Source organism: Oncorhynchus keta, chromosome 22, assembly GCF_023373465.1.
Source record: "Oncorhynchus keta strain PuntledgeMale-10-30-2019 chromosome 22, Oket_V2, whole genome shotgun sequence".
NCBI classification, from domain to species: Eukaryota; Metazoa; Chordata; class Actinopteri; order Salmoniformes; family Salmonidae; genus Oncorhynchus; species Oncorhynchus keta.
In genome coordinates, this window is record NC_068442.1 from 52,659,198 (window position 1) to 52,678,947 (window position 19,750).

At 49.4% G+C, this 19,750-nt stretch overlaps 1 protein-coding gene across 2 annotated transcripts in view; it reads left to right on the plus strand.

Annotated features, from left to right (window-relative positions):
• crocc2 (ciliary rootlet coiled-coil, rootletin family member 2) overlaps positions 1-19,750 on the plus strand; it is a 207,308-nt gene that overhangs the window by 40,990 nt on the left and 146,568 nt on the right. For both annotated transcript variants that reach the window (XR_008075929.1, XM_052475603.1), the window contains exon 4: positions 18,475-18,645. Coding sequence is in view for 1 of the 2 variants with exons in the window: in XM_052475603.1 (XP_052331563.1) it covers positions 18,475-18,645 (171 nt within the window). In the remaining variant the exon portion in view is untranslated. The remainder of the gene's footprint in view (positions 1-18,474; positions 18,646-19,750) is intronic.

Genomic DNA, 19,750 nt, shown 5'->3' on the forward strand with positions numbered 1-19,750 from the left:
CCGCAAAAAGCTGTCAGAGTGGCCTCTCCAACGGCTCTCTTGTTGCTTGAAGGGCATTAGAATCAAAGCATTGTAACTCATTCATGTACTTTTGAAATATGTTTGAAGTCAGACAATGCAAGGAGTAAATAATATAAATAATAAATACAAATCATAAATATCATTCATATAAAAGGCTCTAATGTAAAACACATGTTATTAAATTACATATTAAATATTTAAAGGGCAGAGAACGTAAAATGCTGCTTCCAAAATTGCATTCTATTCTCTATAAAGCGTATTACTTTTGACCAGAGCCCAATGGGCCCTATTCCCAATTGGCCCTATTCCCAATTGGCCCTATTTCCAATTGGCCCTATTCCCAATTGGCCCTATTCCCAATTGGCCCTATTCCCAATTGACCCTATTCCCAATTGGCCCTATTCCCAATTGACCCTATTCCCAATTGGCCCTATTCCCAATTGGCCCTATTCCCAATTGGCCCTATTCCCAATTGGCCCTATTCCCAATTGGCCCTATTCCCAATTGACCCTATTCCCAATTGGCCCTATTCCCAATTGACCCTATTCCCAATTGGCCCTATTCCCAATTGGCCCTATTTCCAATTGGCCCTATTTCCAATGGGCCCTTTTCCCTATGGAACCTATTCCCAATGGGCCCTATTCCCAATGGGCCCTATTCCCTATGGCCTCTATTTCCAATGGGATCTATACCCAATGGGCCTTATTCCCTATGGGCCCTATTCCCTATGGGCTCTATTCCCTATGGAACCTATTCCCAATGCGCCTTATTCCCAATAGGCCTTATTCCCAATGGGCCCTATTCCCAATCGGCTCTATTCCCTTTAAACCCTATTCCCTATGGGCTCTATTCCCAGTAGGCCTTATTCCCTATTCCCAATGGGCCCTATTCCCAATGGACCCTATTCCCTATAGGCACTGGTCAAAAGTAGTGCACTATAAAGGGAATAGGGTACCATTTTGGACGCAATCAAAGCCTTTCACATCTGAAACACAACCAGGACCAATGGCACAGATACAAGAAGGAAATAAATATATTATACAACTGTAAAAACCATGTTGAAATACAAAAGAGTGCCCTGGATTGAGAAGTCTGTTTTTTTTTTATAAATTGCATGTTGAGAAATATTGCACGACGGCTGTAGAGTAGGCAACCTTAAAGAAGAGAGTGGAGGGGTTGGACTCACAGGGGGAGGGGTGTTACAGGGCTCTGGTGAAACGGGGCTGTAGAGGGCTGTAACAGGGATGTAGAGGGCTGTAGAGTAGGCAACCTTAAAGAAGAGAGTGGAGGGGTTGGACTCAGAGAGGGAGGGGTGTCAAAGGGCTGTAGAGTAGGCAACCTTAAAGAAGAGAGTGGAGGGGTTGGACTCACAGGGGGAGGGGTGTTACAGGGCTCTGGTGAAACAGGGCTGTAGAGGGCTGTAACAGGGCTATGGAGGGGTGTAAAAGAGCTGTGGAGGGGTGTAGAGGGGTGTAACAGGGCTGTAGAGGGCTGTAACAGGGCTATGGAGGGGTGTAAAATAGCTGTGGAGGGGTGTAGAGGGGTGTAACAGGGCTGTGGAGGGGTGCAACAGGGCTGTAGTGGGGTGAAACTGGGCTGTGGAGGGGTGTAGAGGGGTGTAACAGGGCTGTGGAGGGCTGTGGAAGGGTGTAACAGGGCTGTGGAGGGGTGTAGAGGGGTGTAACAGGGCTGTGGAGGGGTGTAACAGGGCTGTGGAGGGGTGTAACAGGGCTGTGGAGGGGTGTAACAGGGCTGTGGAGGGGTGTAACAGGGCTGTGGAGGGGTGTAACAGGGCTGTAGAGGGTTGTAACAGGGCTGTGGAGGGGTGAAACTGGGCTGTGGAGTGGTGTAGAGGGGTGTAACAGGGCTGTGGAGGGCTGTGAGGGGGGTGTAACAGGGCTGTGGAGGGGTGTAGAGGGGTGTAACAGGGCTGTGGAGGGGTGCAACAGGGCTGTAGTGGGGTGAAACTGGGCTGTGGAGGGCTGTGGAGGGGTGTAACAGGGCTGTGGAGGGGTGTAGAGGGGTGTAACAGGGCTGTGGAGGGCTGTGGAGGGGTGTAACAGGGCTGTGGAGGGCTGTGAGGGGGGTGTAACAGGGCTGTGGAGGGGTGTAGAGGGGTGTAACAGGGCTTTGGAGGGGTGCAACAGGGCTGTAGTGGGGTGAAACTGGGCTGTGGAGGGGTGTAGAGGGGTGTAACAGGGCTGTGGAGGGCTGTGGAGGGGTGTAACAGGGCTGTGGAGGGGTGTAGAGGGGTGTAACAGGGCTGTGGAGGGCTGTGGAGGGGTGTAACAGGGCTGTGGAGGGGTGTAGAGGGGTGTAACAGGGCTGTGGAGGGCTGTGGAGGGGTGTAACAGGGCTGTGGAGGGGTGTAACAGGGCTGTGGAGGGGTGTAACAGGGCTGTGGAGGGGTGTAACAGGGCTGTGGAGGGCTATGGAGGGGTGTAACAGGGCTGTGGAGGGGTGTAACAGGGCTGTGGAGGGGTGTAACAGGGCTGTGGAGGGGTGTAACAGGGCTGTGGAGGGGTGTAACAGGGCTGTGGAGGGGTGCAACAGGGCTGTGGAGGGTTGTAACAGGGCTGTGGAGGGTGAAACTGGGCTGTGGAGGGTGTGGAGGGGTGTAACAGGGCTGTGGAGGGCTGTGAGCTGTAACAGGGCTGTGGAGGGGTGTAGAGGGGTGTAACAGGGCTGTGGAGGGGTGCAACAGGGCTGTAGTGGGGTGAAACTGGGCTGTGGAGGGCTGTGGAGGGGTGTACAGGGCTGTGGAGGCTGAGGGGTGTAACAGGGCTGTGGAGGGCTGTGGAGGGGTGTAACTGTGTAGGGCTGTGAGGGGGTGTAACAGGGCTGTGGAGGGGTGGAGGGTGTAACAGGGCTTTGGAGGGTGCAACAGGGCTGAGGCTGGGGTGAAACTGGGCTTATGGAGGGGTGTAGAGGGGTGTACTGTGGAGGGCTGTGGAGGGGTGTAACAGGGCTGTGGAGGGGTGTAGGGGGTGTAACAGGGCTGTGGAGGCTGTGGAGGGGTGTAACAGGGCTGTGGAGGGGTGTAGAGGGGTGTAACAGGGCTGTGGAGGGCTGTGGAGGGGTGTAACAGGGCTGTGGAGGGTGAGGGCTGTGGAGGGGTGTAACAGGGCTGTGGAGGGGTGTAACAGGGCTGTGGAGGGCTATGGAGGGGTGTAACAGGGCTGTGGAGGGGTGTAACAGGGCTGTGGAGGGGTGTAACAGGGCTGTGGAGGGGTGTAACAGGGCTGTGGAGGGGTGCAACAGGGCTGTGGAGGGGTGCAACAGGGCTGTGGAGGGGTGTAACAGGGCTGTGGAGGGGTGTAACAGGGCTGTGGAGGGGTGTAACAGGGTTGAGAGGTTGGCTTCAGCCCTGTTTTAGGGGACCACGGGGCCACAGAATGGAGAGAGGCTTGTCGTGAGCGTACACTGAGGCTGGTCGCGAGCCTTCACTGAGGCTGGTCCTGAGCGTCCACTGAGGCTGGTCGCGATCGTACACTGAGGCTGGTCGCGAGCGTACACTGAGGCTGGTCGCGAGCGTCCACTGAGGCTGGTCGCGATCGTACACTGAGGCTGGTCGCGATCGTACACTGAGGCTGGTCGCGATCGTACACTGAGGCTGGTCGCGATCGTACACTGAGGCTGGTCGCGATCGTACACTGAGGCTGGTCCCGAGCCTTCACTGAGGCTTTTGTCGCGAGCCTTCACTGAGGCTGGTCGCGAGCGTCCACTGAGGCTGGTCGCGAGCGTACACTGAGGCTGGTCGCGATCGTACACTGAGGCTGGTCACGAGCGTTCACTGAGGCTGGTCACGAGCGTACACTGAGGCTGGTCGCGATCGTACACTGAGGCTGGTCGCGATCGTACACTGAGGCTGGTCCCGAGCGTACACTGAGGCTGGTCGCGAGCGTACACTGAGGCTGGTCGCGATCGTACACTGAGGCTGGTCACGAGCGTTCACTGAGGCTGGTCGCGATCGTACACTGAGGCTAGTTGTGAACACAGCTACGGTATGTATCCCAGGAAGTACACTGCTTATGACCAGAGCCCTATGGTCCAATATAAAGGGAACAGGGTTCCATTGGGACCTTTACGACCCCTCCGTTAGAGTTGGGAATGATGAGCAGAGTGGGTTTAGAGTGGATATGAGGGGTGGGGTTTTAATGATGTAGAGTCAGAGTGGGTGGAGGTTATGAGGGGGTGGGGTTTAATGATGTAGATCAGAGTGGGTGGAGGTTATGAGGGGGTGGGGTTTAATGATGTAGAGCAGAGTGGGTGGAGGTTATGAGGGGGATGGGGTTTAATGATGTAGAGCAGAGTGGGTGGAGGTTATGAGGGGGTGGGGTTTAATGATGTAGATGCAGAGTGGGTGGAGGTTATGAGGGGGTGGGGTTTAATGATGTAGAGCAGAGTGGGTGGAGGTTATGAGGGGGTGGGGTTTAATGATGGGGTTTAATGATGTAGAGCAGAGTGGGTGGAGGTTATGAGGGGGGGTGGGGTTTAATGATGTAGAGCAGAGTGGGTGGAGGTTATGAGGGGGTGGGGTTTAATGATGTAGAGCAGAGTGGGTGGAGGTTATGAGGGGGTGGGGTTTAATGATGTAGAGCAGAGTGGGTGGAGGTTATGAGGGGGTGGGGTTTAATGATGTAGAGCAGAGTGGGTGGAGGTTATGAGGGGGGTGGGGTTTAATGATGTAGAGCAGAGTGGGTGGAGGTTATGAGGGGGGGGTGGGGTTTAATGATGTAGAGCAGAGTGGGTGGAGGTTATGAGGGGGGTGGGGTTTAATGATGTAGAGCAGAGTGGGTGGAGGTTATGAGGGGGTGGGGTTTAATGATGTAGAGCAGAGTGGGTGGAGGTTATGAGGGGTGGGGTTTAATGATGTAGAGCAGAGTGGGTGGAGGTTATGAGGGGGTGGGGTTTAATGATGTAGAGCAGAGTGGGTGGAGGTTATGAGGGGGGTGGGGGTTTTAATGATGTAGAGCAGAGTGGGTGGAGGTTATGAGGGGGGTGGGGTTTAATGATGTAGAGCAGAGTGGGTGGAGGTTATGAGGGGGGTGGGGTTTAATGATGTAGAGCAGAGTGGGTGGAGGTGGAGGTGCGCATGTTATGAGGGGGAGGTGGGGTTTAATGATGTAGAGCAGAGTGGGTGGAGGTTATGAGGGGTTATGAGGGGTGGGGTGGGGTTTAATGATGTAGAGCAGAGTGGGTGGAGGTTATGAGGGGTGGGGTTTAATGATGTAGAGCAGAGTGGGTGGAGGTTATGAGGGGTGGGGTTTAATGATGTAGAGCAGAGTGGGTGGAGGTTATGAGGGGGTGGGGTTTAATGATGTAGAGCAGAGTGGGTGGAGGTTATGAGGGGGTGGGGTTTAATGATGTAGAGCAGAGTGGGTGGAGGTTATGAGGGGGGTGGGGTTTAATGATGTAGAGCAGAGTGGGTGGAGGTTATGAGGGGTGGGGTTTAATGATGTAGAGCAGAGTGGGTGGAGGTTAATGAGGGGGAGTGGGTGGAGGGTTTAATGATGTAGAGCAGAGTGGGTGGAGGTTATGAGGGGGTGGGGTTTAATGATGTAGAGCAGAGTGGGTGGAGGTTATGAGGGGGTGGGGTTTAATGATGTGGGAGGTTATGAGGGGGTGGGGTTTAGAGCAGAGTGGGTGGAGGTTATGAGGGGGTGGGGTTTAATGATGTAGAGCAGAGTGGGTGGAGGTTATGAGGGGGTGGGGGGGTTTAATGATGTAGAGCAGAGTGGGTGGAGGTTATGAGGGGTGGGGTTTAATGATGTAGAGCAGAGTGGGTGGAGGTTATGAGGGGGTGGGGTTTAATGATGTAGAGCAGAGTGGGTGGAGGTTATGAGGGGTGGGGTTTAATGATGTAGAGCAGAGTGGGTGGAGGTTATGAGGGGGTGGGGTTTAATGATGTAGAGCAGAGTGGGTGGAGGTTATGAGGGGTGGGGTTTAATGATGTAGAGCAGAGTGGGTGGAGGTTATGGGGGGGGGGTGGGGTTTAATGATGTAGAGCAGAGTGGGGGGAGGTTATGAGGGGGGGGGGGTTTAATGATGTAGAGCAGAGTGGGTGGCGGTTATGAGGGGGGTGGGGTTTAATGATGTAGAGCAGAGTGGGTGGAGGTTATGAGGGGGTGGGGGAGGTTATTTAATGATGTAGAGCAGAGTGGGTGGAGGTTATGAGGGGGTGGGGTTTAATGATGTAGAGCAGAGTGGGTGGAGGTTATGAGGGGGTGGGGTTTAATGATGTAGAGCAGAGTGGGTGGAGGTTATGAGGGGGGGGGGTTTAATGATGTAGAGCAGAGTGGGTGGAGGTTATGAGGGGTGGGGTTTAATGATGTAGAGCAGAGTGGGTGGAGGTTATGAGGGGGTGGGGTTTAATGATGTAGAGCAGAGTGGGTGGAGGTTATGAGAGGGGGGTGGGGTTTAATGATGTAGAGCAGAGTGGGTGGAGGTTATGAGGGGGGTGGGGTTTAATGATGTAGAGCAGAGTGGGGAGGTGGGGGGTGGGGTTTAGGTTATGAGGGGGATGGGGGTTTTAATGATGTAGAGCAGAGTGGGTGGAGGTTATGAGGGGGTGGGGTTTAATGATGTAGAGCAGAGTGGGGAGGTGGAGGTTATGAGGGGGGGTGGGGTTTAATGATGGGGGTGGGGTTTAATGATGTAGAGTGGGTGGAGGTTATGAGGGGGGTTTATGGGGTTTTTAATGATGTAGAGCAGAGTGGGTGGAGTTATGAGGGGTGGGGTTTAATGATGTAGAGCAGAGTGGGTGGAGGTTATGAGGGGCAGAGTGGGGTTTAATGATGTAGAGCAGAGTGGGTGGAGGTTATGAGGGGGTGGGGTTTAATGATGTAGAGCAGAGTGGGTGGAGGTTATGAGGGGAGTGGGTGGAGGTTTAATGATGTAGAGCAGAGTGGGTGGAGGTTATGAGGGGGTGGGGTTTAATGATGTAGAGCAGAGTGGGTGGAGGTTATGAGGGGTGGGGTTTAATGATGTAGAGCAGAGTGGGTGGAGGTTATGAGGGTGATGGGGTTTAATGATGTAGAGCAGAGTGGGTGGAGGTTATGAGGGGTGGGGTTTAATGATGTAGAGCAGAGTGGGTGGAGGTTATGAGGGGGTGGGGTTTAATGATGTAGAGCAGAGTGGGTGGAGGTTATGAGGGGTGGGGTTTAATGATGTAGAGCAGAGTGGGTGGAGGTTATGAGGGGGTGGGGTTTAATGATGTAGAGCAGAGTGGGTGGAGGTTATGAGGGGTGGGGTTTAATGATGTAGAGCAGAGTGGGTGGAGGTTATGAGGGGGTGGGGTTTAATGATGTAGAGCAGAGTGGGTGGAGGTTATGAGGGGGGTGGGGTTTAATGATGTAGAGCAGAGTGGGTGGAGGTCATGAGGGGGTGGGGGTTAATGATGTAGAGCAGAGTGGGTGGAGGTTATGAGGGGGTGGGGTTTAATGATGTAGAGCAGAGTGGGTGGAGGTTATCAGGGGTGGGGTTTAATGATGTTTAATGAGCAGAGTGGGTGGAGGTTATGAGGGGTAGGGGGTTTAATGATGTAGAGCAGAGTGGGTGGAGGTTATGAGGGGGTGGGGTTTAATGATGTAGAGCAGAGTGGGTGGAGGTTATGAGGGGGTGGGGTTTAATGATGTAGAGCAGAGTGGGTGGAGGTTATGAGGGGGTGGGGTTTAATGATGTAGAGCAGAGTGGGTGGAGGTTATGAGGGGGTGGGGTTTAATGATGTAGAGCAGAGTGGGTGGAGGTTATGAGGGGGTGGGGTTTAATGATGTAGAGCAGAGTGGGTGGAGGTTATGAGGGGGTGGGGTTTAATGATGTAGAGCAGAGTGGGTGGAGGTTATGAGGGGGGTGGAGGTTATGGGGGGTTTAATGATGTAGAGCAGAGTGGGTGGAGGTTATGAGGGGGTGGGGTTTAATGATGTAGAGAAGAGTGGGTGGAGGTTATGAGGGGTGGGGTTTAATGATGTAGAGCAGAGTGGGTGGAGGTTATGAGGGGGGTGGGGTTTAATGATGTAGAGCAGAGTGGGTGGAGGTTATGAGGGGATGGGGTTTAATGATGTAGAGCAGAGTGGGTGGAGGTTATGAGGGGCGTGGGGTTTAATGATGTAGAGCAGAGTGGGTGGAGGTTAATGAGGGTGGGGTTTAATGATGTAGATCAGAGTGGGTGGAGGTTATGAGGGGTGGGGTTTAATGATGTAGAGCAGAGTGGGTGGAGGTTATGAGGGGGTGGGGTTTAATGATGTAGAGCAGAGTGGGTGGAGGTTATGAGGGGGTGGGGTTTAATGATGTAGAGCAGAGTGGGTGGAGGTTATGAGGGGGTGGAGGTGGGGTTTAATGATGTAGAGCAGAGTGGGTGGATGTTATGAGAGCAGAGGGGTTATGGGGTTTAATGATGTAGAGCAGAGTGGGTGGAGGTTATGAGGGGGGTGGGGTTTAATGATGTAGAGCAGAGTGGGTGGAGGTTATGAGGGGGGTGGGGTTTAATGATGTAGAGCAGAGTGGGTGGAGGTTATGAGGGGGTGGGGTTTAATGATGTAGAGCAGAGTGGGTGGAGGTTATGAGGGGGTGGGGTTTAATGATGTAGAGCAGAGTGGGTGGAGGTTATGAGGGGGGGGTTTAATGATGTAGAGCAGAGTGGGTGGAGGTTATGAGGGGGGTGGGGTTTAATGATGTAGAGCAGAGTGGGTGGAGGTTATGAGGGGGTGGGGTTTAATGATGTAGATCAGAGTGGGTGGAGGTTATGAGGGGTGGGGTTTAATGATGTAGAGCAGAGTGGGTGGAGGTTATGAGGGGGTGGGGTTTAATGATGTAGAGCAGAGTGGGTGGAGGTTATGAGGGGGTGGGGTTTAATGATGGGTGGAGCAGGGGTGGGTGATGAGGTTATGAGAGGGGGTGGGGTTTAATGATGTAGAGCAGAGTGGGTGGAGGTTATGAGGGGGGTGAGTTAAAGAATAGAGAAAAGGGGGAGGAAGGGGGGAAGGATAGAGGTACCTCAGCCTCACCCTTCCCTCCCTCCCTCCCTCCCTCCCTCCCTCCCTCCCTCCCTCCCTCCCTCCCTCCCTCCCTCCCTCTCTCTCTCTCTCTCTCTGTCTCTCTCTCTCTCTCTCTCTCTCTCTCTCTCTCTCTCTCTCTCTCTCTCTCTCTCTCTCTCTCTCTATCCCTCTCTCTCGCTCTCTCTCTCTCTCTATCTCTCTCTCTATCTCTATCCATCCCTCTCTCTCTCTAATTCTCTCCCCTCCCTCCCTCCCTCTATCTCTCTCTTCTGGTCTGGCAGGAAGCCCACATGCTGTTACTGTGCTTATGAATCAGAGAAACAGCAGTCAACATCTTTTCACTCAGACCCAGAGCCAGAGTAGGGACCTAGATGGGATTTAGACTGGGTTACAGGGGGACCTGGAGGGGATTTAGACTGGGTTACAGGGGGACCTGGAGGGGATTTAGACTGGGCTAACGAGGGACCTGGAGGGGATTTAGACTGGGTTTACGAGGGACCTAGAGGGGATTTAGACTGGGTTTACGAGGGACCTGGAGGGGATTTAGACTGGGCTAACGAGGGACGTGGAGGGGATTTAGACTGGGCTAACGAGGGACCTGGAGGGGATTTAGACTGGGCTAACGAGGGACCTGGAGGGGATTTAGACTGGGCTAACGAGGGACCTGGAGGGGATTTAGACTGGGCTAACGAGGCACCTGGAGGGGATTTAGACTGGGCTAAAGAGGGACCTGGATGGGATTTAGACTGGGCTAACGAGGGACCTAGAGGGGATTTAGACTGGGTTTACGAGGGACCTGGAGGGGATTTAGACTGGGCTAACGAGGGACCTGGAGGGGATTTAGACTGGGCTAACCAGGCACCTGGAGGGGATTTAGACTGGGCTAACGAGGCACCTGGAGGGGATTTAGACTGGGCTAACGAGGCACCTGGAGGGGATTTAGACTGGTCTAAAGAGGGATCTGGTTGGGGTTTAGACTGGGCTAACGAGGGACCTGGAGGGGTTTAGACTGGGCTAACGAGGTCCCTGGAGGGGATTTAGACTGGGCTAACGAGGGACCTGGAGGGGATTTAGACTGGGCTAACAAGGGACCTGGAGGGGATTTAGACTGGGCTAACGAGGGACCTGGAGGGGATTTAGACTGGGCTAACGAGGGACCTGGAGGGGATTTAGACTGGGCTAACGAGGGACCTGGAGGGGATTTAGACTGGGCTAATGAGGGACCTGGAGGGGATTTAGACTGGGCTAACGAGGGACCTGGAGGGGTTTAGATTGGGCTAACGAGGGACCTGGAGGGGATTTAGACTGGGCTAACGAGGGACCTGGAGGGGATTTAGACTGGGCTTACGAGGGACCTGGAGGCGATTTAGACTGGGCTAACGAGGGACCTGGAGGGGATTTAGACTGGGCTAAAGAGGGACCTGGAGGGGATTTAGACTGGGCTAAAGAGGGACCTGGAGGGGATTTAGACTGGGCTAATGAGGACCTGGTCGCTGTTTGGGGTTTTAGGCTGGGTTTCTGTACAGCACTTTGAGATATCAGCTGATGTACGAAGGGCTATATAAATAAATTTGATTTGATTTGGACCTGGAGGGGATTTAGACTGGGCTAATGGGGACCTGGAGGGCATTCAGACTGGGCTTACGAGGGACCTGGAGGGTTTTAGACTGGGCTAACGAGGGACCTGGAGGGGATTTAGACTGGGCTAACGAGGGACCTGGAGGGGATTTAGACTGGGCTAAAGAGGGACCTGGAGGTGATTTAGACTGTGTCACAGGGGGACCTGGAGGGGATTTAGACTGGGTTACAGGGAGACCTGGAGGGGATTTAGACTGTGTTACAGGGGGACCTGGAGTGGATTTAGACTGGGTTACAGGAAGACCTGGAGGGGATTTAGACTGGGCTACAGGGGGGCCTGGAGGGGATTTAGACTGGTCCTCAGAGGGACCTGAAGGGGTTGTGGAGGTCACAGGGTTTTTGAGTTTAGAGACGTCCAAGATAGAGGGTGTGGTCTCCTGTAACTCCCTAGTGATTGGCTGTGAGGGAAATGGTTTGACAGGTGTCCACATATGCGTCTGCAGTTAAAACCTAGCTGGAGATATTGTACTGTTATGCTAAAGATTACTTGACCCTAAATTATATTACACATGATTTGCGTAGCGGTAATTTGCATGGCTTTTCCAGCTGTAAAACCAGTGTGCTAATAACTGTGTAATGTGTTAACTGTCGAAGATTAGACGATCCGTCCCCTGACATCCCCACGCACTCATGGATGGTTCATACACAGAAGGTTGTGGTGGTTACGATCTACAATTCACCATTTACTATTTGCTGACTCAATAGATAAACAAACATACAGGTTTGATAATGAGAGACAAGGCAGAAGATGTTGTGAGCCGACGGTATGCTATTGGCCTGCACTGTGTGTGGTGAGGTGTGCAGGGATGTTTTCCCTGGTGATGTGAGGGGGGGGGGGATTAATTATCATCAGTGTTATATATGCAGAGGTGATTAAAAGTTATCAGATTGGTGCCTAGTTGACAGGGAGGGTGACAATTCCCCGGTGTTCCATAAGTCCTGGTTGAAGGGCTCCTAGTTTTCCTGCTTATTTCCAGGAATCTTACAGCCAGGATTTTTTGAAAGACCAGAGGATTCTGGGAAAGTTATCAACATTTTGAAACTCTACATGTGCCTGTACCTTGACTACCACAACCTAGAGTGGTACCAAGTATCACCATGTAGAATTTTACCATGTAGCACTGCAAGGCTCTAAAACCTTACATAATAGCAAGTAGGATATTACCAAGTAGAATATTACCAAGTAGAATATTACCAAGTTAACAAGTAGAATATTACCAAGTAGAATATTACCAAGTAGAATATTACCAAGTAGAATATTACCAAGTTAACAAGTAGAATATTACCAAGTAGAATATTACCAAGTTACCAAGTAGAATATTACCAAGCTACCAAGTAGAATATTACCAAGTTAACAAGTAGAATATTACCAAGTAGAATATTACCAAGTAGAATATTACCAAGTTAACAAGTAGAATATTACCAAGTAGGATATTACCAAGTAGAATATTACCAAGTAGAATATTACCAAGTAGAATATTACCAAGTTAACAAGTAGAATATTACCAAGTAGAATATTACCAAGTTACCAAGTAGAATATTACCAAGCTACCAAGTAGAATATTGCCAAGTTAACAAGTAGAATATTACCAAGTAGAATATTACCAAGTAGAATATTACCAAGTTAACAAGTAGAATATTACCAAGTAGAATATTACCAAGTAGAATATTACCAAGTTAACAAGTAGAATATTACCAAGTAGAATATTACCAAGTAGACTATTACCAAGTAGAATATTACCAAGTAGAATATTACCAAGTAGAATATTACCTAGTTACCAAGTAGAATATTACCAAGTAGAATATTACCAAGTTACCAAGTAGAATATTACCAAGTAGAATAATAACAAGTAGAATATTACCAAGTAGCACTACAAGGCTCTAAAACTGAATATTTTACCAAGTAGATTAATACCAAAGAGCACAACAAAGATTTAACCAGGTAGGCCAGTTGAGATAAAGTTCTCATTTACAACTGCGACCTGGCCAAGATAAAACAACAACACAGAGTTACACATTGAATAAATAAGCGTACAATAACACAATAGAAAAGTCTATATACAGTGTGTGCAAATGGAGTAAAGAAGTAAGGCAATAAATAGGCCAATAGTAGCGAAGAAATTACAATTTAGCAAATTAACACTGGGGTGATATATGAGCAGATGATGGTGAGCAAGTAGAAATACTGGTGTGCAAAAGAGCAGAAAAGTAAATTAAAACAATATGGGGATGAGGTAGGTTGATTGGGTGGGCTATTTACAGATGGGCTGTGTACACCTGCAGTGATCGGTTAGCTGCTCAGATAGCTGATGTTTAAATTTGGGGAGGGAAATATAAGTCTCCAACTTCAGCCATTTTTATAATTCGTTCCAGTCACTGGCAGCAGAGAACTGGAAGGAAAGGTGGCCAAAGGTGTTGGTTTTGGGGATGACCAGTGAGATATACCTGCTGGAACGCGTGCTACGGGTGGGTGTTGTTATGGTGACCAGTGAGCTGAGATAAGAAGGAGCTTTATCTAGCATACACTTATAGATGACCTGGAGCCAGTGGGTCTGGTGACGAATATGTAGTGACGAATATGTAGTGAGCAGTGAGCAGAGCCAGCCGACAAGAGCATACAGGTCGCAGTGGTGGGTAGTATATGGAGCTTTGGTGACAAAATGGATGGCACCGCGTCGCCGAAGTCGAGTATCGGCAGTATAGTCAGTTTTACGAGGCTATGTTTGGCAGTGTGAGTGAAAGAGGCTTTGTTGCAAAATAAAAGCCGATTCTAGATTCTAGATTTTATTTTGGATTGGAGATGGAGATTGGATTGGAGATGCTTAATTTGAGTCTGGAAGGAGAGTTTACAGTCGAACCAGGCACCTAGGTATTTGTAGTTGTCCACATGTTCTAAGTCAGAACCATCCAGAGTAGTGATGTTATCCTACAGGCGGGTAGGTGCAGGTAGCGATCGGTTGAAGAGCATGCATTTAGTTTTACTTGTATTTAAGAGCAATTGGAGGCCACGGAAGGAGAGTTGTATGGCATTGAAGCTTGCCTGGAGGGTCAGTGTCCAAAGAAGGGCCAGAAGTATATAGAATGGTGTCGTCTGCGTAGATGTGGATCTATCTGAGAAGTAGACAGGTGAAAAAGCTTGCCTTTGCTTTCCTGACTGATTGAGTGTATTGGTTCCTGACTTCCCTGAACAGTTGCATATCGCTGGGGCTATTCGATGCTAATGCAGAACGCCACAGGATGTTTTTGTGCCGGTCGAGGGCAGTCAGGTCTGGAGTGAACCAAGGGCTATATCTGTTCTTAGTTCTGAATTTTTTGAAAGGGTCATGCTTATTTACGATGGTGAGGAAACTACTTTTAAAGAACAACCAGGGATTCATCCTCTAGTGATGGGATGAGGTCAATATCAATATCGCTGCAAGGCTCTAAAACCTAATGTAATAGCAAGTCGTTTATTACCAAGTAGCACTGCAATGCTCTAAAGCCTAACATATGCTCACAAGCTGGGCATAATGACTCAACAACCTCGTAGTCCCTTTACACACAGCAGCTGGGCTGTGTGTGTGTGTGTGTGTGTGTGTGTGTGTGTGTGTGTGTGTGTGTGTGTGTGTGTGTGTGTGTGTGTGTGTGTGTGTGTGTGTGTGTGTGTGTGTGTGTGCGTGTGCGCGCGCGCGCGTGCGTGCGTGTGTGTGCGTGTCAGAGATGTACCACTGCTGAGTCGTTGCTGAACATCTCTAATCTGCCCATGTCTCTCCTCCTTCTTAGTCTCAAAAGCTGTCACCTAACAATGGCCAGCAAAACAGTACACACACACACACACACACACCTCAAAACTAAACCTCCTAAACCACTAAAAACACAGAGACTACGGGCACAATGAGTTTGTTTGCCTTTTTGTACTTTTGTGGCCTCTAATACAACTCTGAAAGGGCCATTATTCACCTATTCCCTGTTTAGTGCCCTACTGTTGGCCAGATCCATATAGGTCCAAAAGTAGTGCACTAAGTAGGGAATAGGGTGTTGTTTGGGACGCAAGCCAGTAAAATGTCCATTTGAAAATGTGTTAATAATACCAGTGAAGGAGTTTGAACAGTGAGACTATTGTCCTGCTCTACTCTGGAGCCTGGTCAACAGATTAAACACACTGGGAAGACATGAGGTACAGGGTGGTGGGGGGTGAGCTAGATGGAGCGCAAGAGGGAGAGCGAGAGAGCGAGAGAGAGAGAGAGAGAGAGAGAGAGAGAGAGAGAGAGAGAGAGAGAGAGAGAGAGAGAGAGAGAGAGAGAGAGAGAGAGAGAGAGAGAGAGAGAGAGAGAGAGAGAGAGAGTACTCTCTCTTTCTCTCTCTCAATTCAATTTCAATTCAAAACTTTATTGGCAATGGAAACATATGTTTACATTGCCAAAGCAATGTCTTTCTTTCTCCTCCCATTTTACACGAGGCACGCAAGCAACAGTGTGTTGTGGTGTGTATGAGGGAATAGTAGTGTGTTGTGGTGTGTATGATGGAATAGCAGTGTGTTGTGGTGTGTATCAGGGAATAGCAGTGTGTTGTCCCAGTGTGTTGTGGTGTGTATGAGGGAATAGCAGTGTGTTGTGGTGTGTATGAGGGAATAGCAGTGTGTTGTGGTGTGTATCAGGGAATAGCAGTGTGTTGTGGTGTGTATCAGGGAATAGCAGTGTGTTGTGGTGTGTATGAGGGAATAGCAGTGTGTTGTAGTGTGTATCAGGGACTAGCAGTGTGTTGTGGTGTGTATGAGGGAATAGTAGTGTGTTGTGGTGTGTATGAGGGAATAGTAGTGTGTTGTGGTGTGTATCAGGGACTAGCAGTGTGTTGTGGTGTGTATGAGGGAATAGCAGTGTGTTGTGGTGTGTATCAGGGAATAGCAGTGTGTTGTGGTGTGTATCAGGGAATAGCAGTGTGTTGTGGTGTGTATCAGGGAATAGCAGTGTGTTGTGGTGTGTATGAGGGAATAGCAGTGTGTTGTAGTGTGTATGAGGGAATAGTAGTGTGTTGTGGTGTGTATGAGGGAATAGCAGTGTGTTGTGGTGTGTATCAGGAATAGCAGTGTGTTGTCCCAGTGTGTTGTAGTGTGTAGCTGTGTTGTGGTGTGTATGAGGGAATAGCAGTGTGTTGTAGTGTGTATGAGGGAATAGCAGTGTGTTGTGGTGTGTATGAGGGAATAGTAGTGTGTTGTGGTGTGTATCAGGGAATAGTAGTGTGTTTTGCTGTGTAGCTGTGTTGTCCCAGTGTGTTGTAGTGTGTAGCTGTGTTGTAGCAGTGTGTTGTAGTGTGTAGCTGTGTTGTCCCAGTGTGTTGTAGTGTGTAGCTGTGGTGTAGCAGTGTATTTTAGTGTGTAGCTGTGTTGTAGCAGTGTGTTGTAGTGTGTAGCTGTGTTGTCACAGTGTGTTGTAGTGTGTAGCTGTGTTGTAGTGTGTAGCTGTGTTGTAGCAGTGTGTTGTAGTGTGTAGCTGTGTTGTAGCAGTGTGTTGTAGTGTGTAGCTGTGTTGTAGCAGTGTGTTGTAGTGTGTAGCTGTGTTGTAGCAGTGTGTTTTGTTGTGTAGCTGTGTTGTCACAGTGTGTTGTAGTGTGTAGCTGTGTTGTAGTGTGTAGCTGTGTTGTAGCAGTGTGTTGTAGTGTGTAGCTGTGTTGTAGCAGTGTGTTGTAGTGTGTAGCTGTGTTGTAGTGTGTAGCTGTGTTGTAGCAGTGTGTTGTAGTGTGTAGCTGTGTTGTAGCAATGTGTTGTAGTGTGTAGCTGTGTAGCAGTGTGTTGTAGTGTGTAGCTGTGTTGTCCTAGTGTGTTGTAGTGTGTAGCTGTGTTGTCCCAGTGTGTTGTAGTGTGTAGCTGTGTTGTCCCAGTGTGTTGTAGTGTGTAGCTGTGTTGTCCCAGTGTGTTGTAGTGTGTAGCTGTGTTGTAGCAGTGTGTTGTAGTTTGTAGCTGTGTTGTCCCAGTGTGTTGTAGTGTGTAGCTGTGTTGTCCCAGGGCTCACTGAGCCATGTGGTTTGTGTTAGTAAGGACAGGGTGTCTGGCACCAGAGAGAAAGAGGAGTGGGTGGTGCGCTGGGGGAGTCAGGGGGGAGTATAGGGGAGGGGTAGAGGCTGTTTGAGGTTGAGAGGTTACAGGGCAGTTGGATTTCAGATATTTTGGAAGGGGAGATTTAATTCCAACACCAGAGAAAGGCCTGTCCCTTCAGGAATCTTCCCTGCTTGCAGTTTGGATCAATACACGTAGAAACTGTCACACAACAGACACCCGCTGTACACACAACGGACACCCGCTAACACAATCTACCTATATCTCTTCTGTGGTGAAGGCTTGGTCCATTATTGGCCAGGGATTTTGTGATGTTTCTATCAGGTATAAACAGAAATAGTCAGACAATCTTTTGATCCCTTATATAACCCAGAGGTTGAATAGCAGTGGGCCATTATATAACCCAGAGATTTAATAGCAGTGGGCCATTATATAACCCAGAGATTTAATAGCAGTGGGCCATTATATAACCCAGAGGTTTAATAGCAGTGGGCCATTATATAACCCGGAGGTTGAATAGCAGTGGGCCATTATATAACCCAGAGATTTAATAGCAGTGGGCCATTATATAACCCAGAGGTTTAATAGCAGTGGGCCATTATATAACCCAGAGATTTAATAGCAGTGGGCCATTATATAACCCAGAGGTTTAATAGCAGTGGGCCATTATATAACCCAGCGGTTTAATAGCAGTGGGCCATTATATAACCCAGAGGTTTAATAGCAGTGGGTCATTATATAACCCAGAGGTTGAATAGCAGTGGGCCATTATATAACCCAGAGGTTGAATAGCAGTGGGCCATTATATAACCCAGAGGTTTAATAGCAGTGGGCCATTATATAACCCAGAGGTTTAATAGCAGTGGGCCATTATATAACCCAGAGGTTGAATAGCAGTGGGCCATTATATAACCCAGAGGTTTAATAGCAGTGGGCCATTATATAATCCAGAGGTTTAATAGCAGTGGGTCATTATATAACCCGGAGGTTTAATAGCAGTGGGCCATTATATAACCCAGAGGTTTAATAGCAGTGGGCCATTATATAACCTCGAGGTTGAATAGCAGTGGGCCATTATATAACCCAGAGGTTTAATAGCAGTGGGCCATTATATAACCCAGAGGTTGAATAGCAGTGGGCCATTATATAACCCAGAGGTTTAATAGCAGTGGGCCATTATATAACCCAGAGGTTTAATAGCAGTGGGCCATTATATAACCCAGAGGTTGAATAGCAGTGGGCCATTATATAACCCAGAGGTTTAATAGCAGTGGGCCATTATATAACCCAGAGGTTTAATAGCAGTGGGCCATTATATAACCCGGAGGTTTAATAGCAGTGGGCCATTATATAACCCAGAGGTTTAATAGCAGTGGGTCATTATATAACCCAGAGGTTGAATAGCAGTGGGCCATTATATAACCCAGAGGTTGAATAGCAGTGGGCCATTATATAACCCAGAGGTTTAATAGCAGTGGGCCATTATATAACCCAGAGGTTGAATAGCAGTGGGCCATTATATAACCCAGAGGTTTAATAGCAGTGGGCCATTATATAACCCAGAGGTTTAATAGCAGTGGGCCATTATATAACCTCGAGGTTGAATTTCAGTAGTGTCATCATTATGATTATGCCAAGTCATGTTTTAGAGCTTGTTATAAGGGTCAAATGTTAACCTCCCTTTGCGCGTGTGTGTGTGTGTGTGTGTGTGTGTGTGTGTGTGTGTGTGTGTGTGTGTGTGTGTGTGTGTGTGCGTGCGTGCGTGCGTGCGTGCGTGCGTGCGTACAGCTTGAACAGATGCTGGCTCTGCAGTCCGCAACGGGGGACTCGGACCAAGCGAGTGTGTCTGTAGAGCGCCTGCGGCTGCAGAATGAGGAGAGGGCCTACAGGCAAAAACTACAGGCCTATCAGGAGGGACAACACAGACAGGCTCAGCTGGTGCAAAAACTGCAGACCAAGGTACTGGAGGGAGGAGAGGAGGGGGAGGGGGGGGGGGGGTTCAACCTATTGAAGAGACAACTGTGAGATGGCTGCTGTCTCTGCCCTGGACTTGACTGGTCCAGGGAGTATTGTTGTCCTGCAGGATCCAGAGAGTATTGTTCTCTCCTGTAGGATCCAGGGAGTATTGTTGACCTGTGGGATCCAGGATCCAGGGAGTATTGTTGACCTGTAGGATCCAGGATCCAGGGAATATTATTGACCTGTAGGATCCAGGGAATATTATTGACCTGTAGGATCCAGGGAATATTGTTGACCTGCAGGATCCAGGGAGTATTGTTGACCTGTAGGATCCAGGGAATATTATTGACCTGCAGGATCCAGGGAATATTATTGACCTGTAGGATCCAGGGAATATTGTTGACCTGTAGGATCCAGGGAATATTGTTGACCTGTAGGATCCAGGGAATATTATACCTAGGATCCAGGGAGTATTGTTGACCTGTAGGATCCAGGGAATATTATTGTCCTGTAGGATCCAGGGAATATTGTTGACCTGCAGGATCCAGGGAATATTGCCATTAGGATCCAGGGAGTATTGAACCTGCAGGATCCAGGGAGTATTGTTGACCTGCAGGATCCAGGGAGTATTGTTGACCTGTAGGATCCAGGGAGTATTGTTGACCTGTAGGATCCAGGGAGTATTGTTGACCTGTAGGATCCAGGGAGTATTGTTGACCTGCAGGATCCAGGGGTATTGTATGACCTGTAGGATCCAGGGAGTATTGCATGACCTGTAGGATCCAGGGAGTATTGTTGACCTGTAGGATCCAGGGAGTATTGTTGACCTGAGGTTTTAATCCAGGGGGTATTGATGACCTGTAGGATCCAGGGAGTATTGTTGACCTGCAGGATCCAGGGAGTATTGTTGTAGGATCCAGGGAGTATTGATGACCTGTAGGATCCAGGGAATATTGTTGACCTGCAGGATCCAGGGAGTATTGATGACCTGTAGGATCCAGGGAGTATTGTTGTCCTGTAGGATCCAGGGAGTATTGTTGACCTGCAGGATCCAGGGAGTATTGATGACCTGTAGGATCCAGGGAGTATTGAATACCTGTAGGAT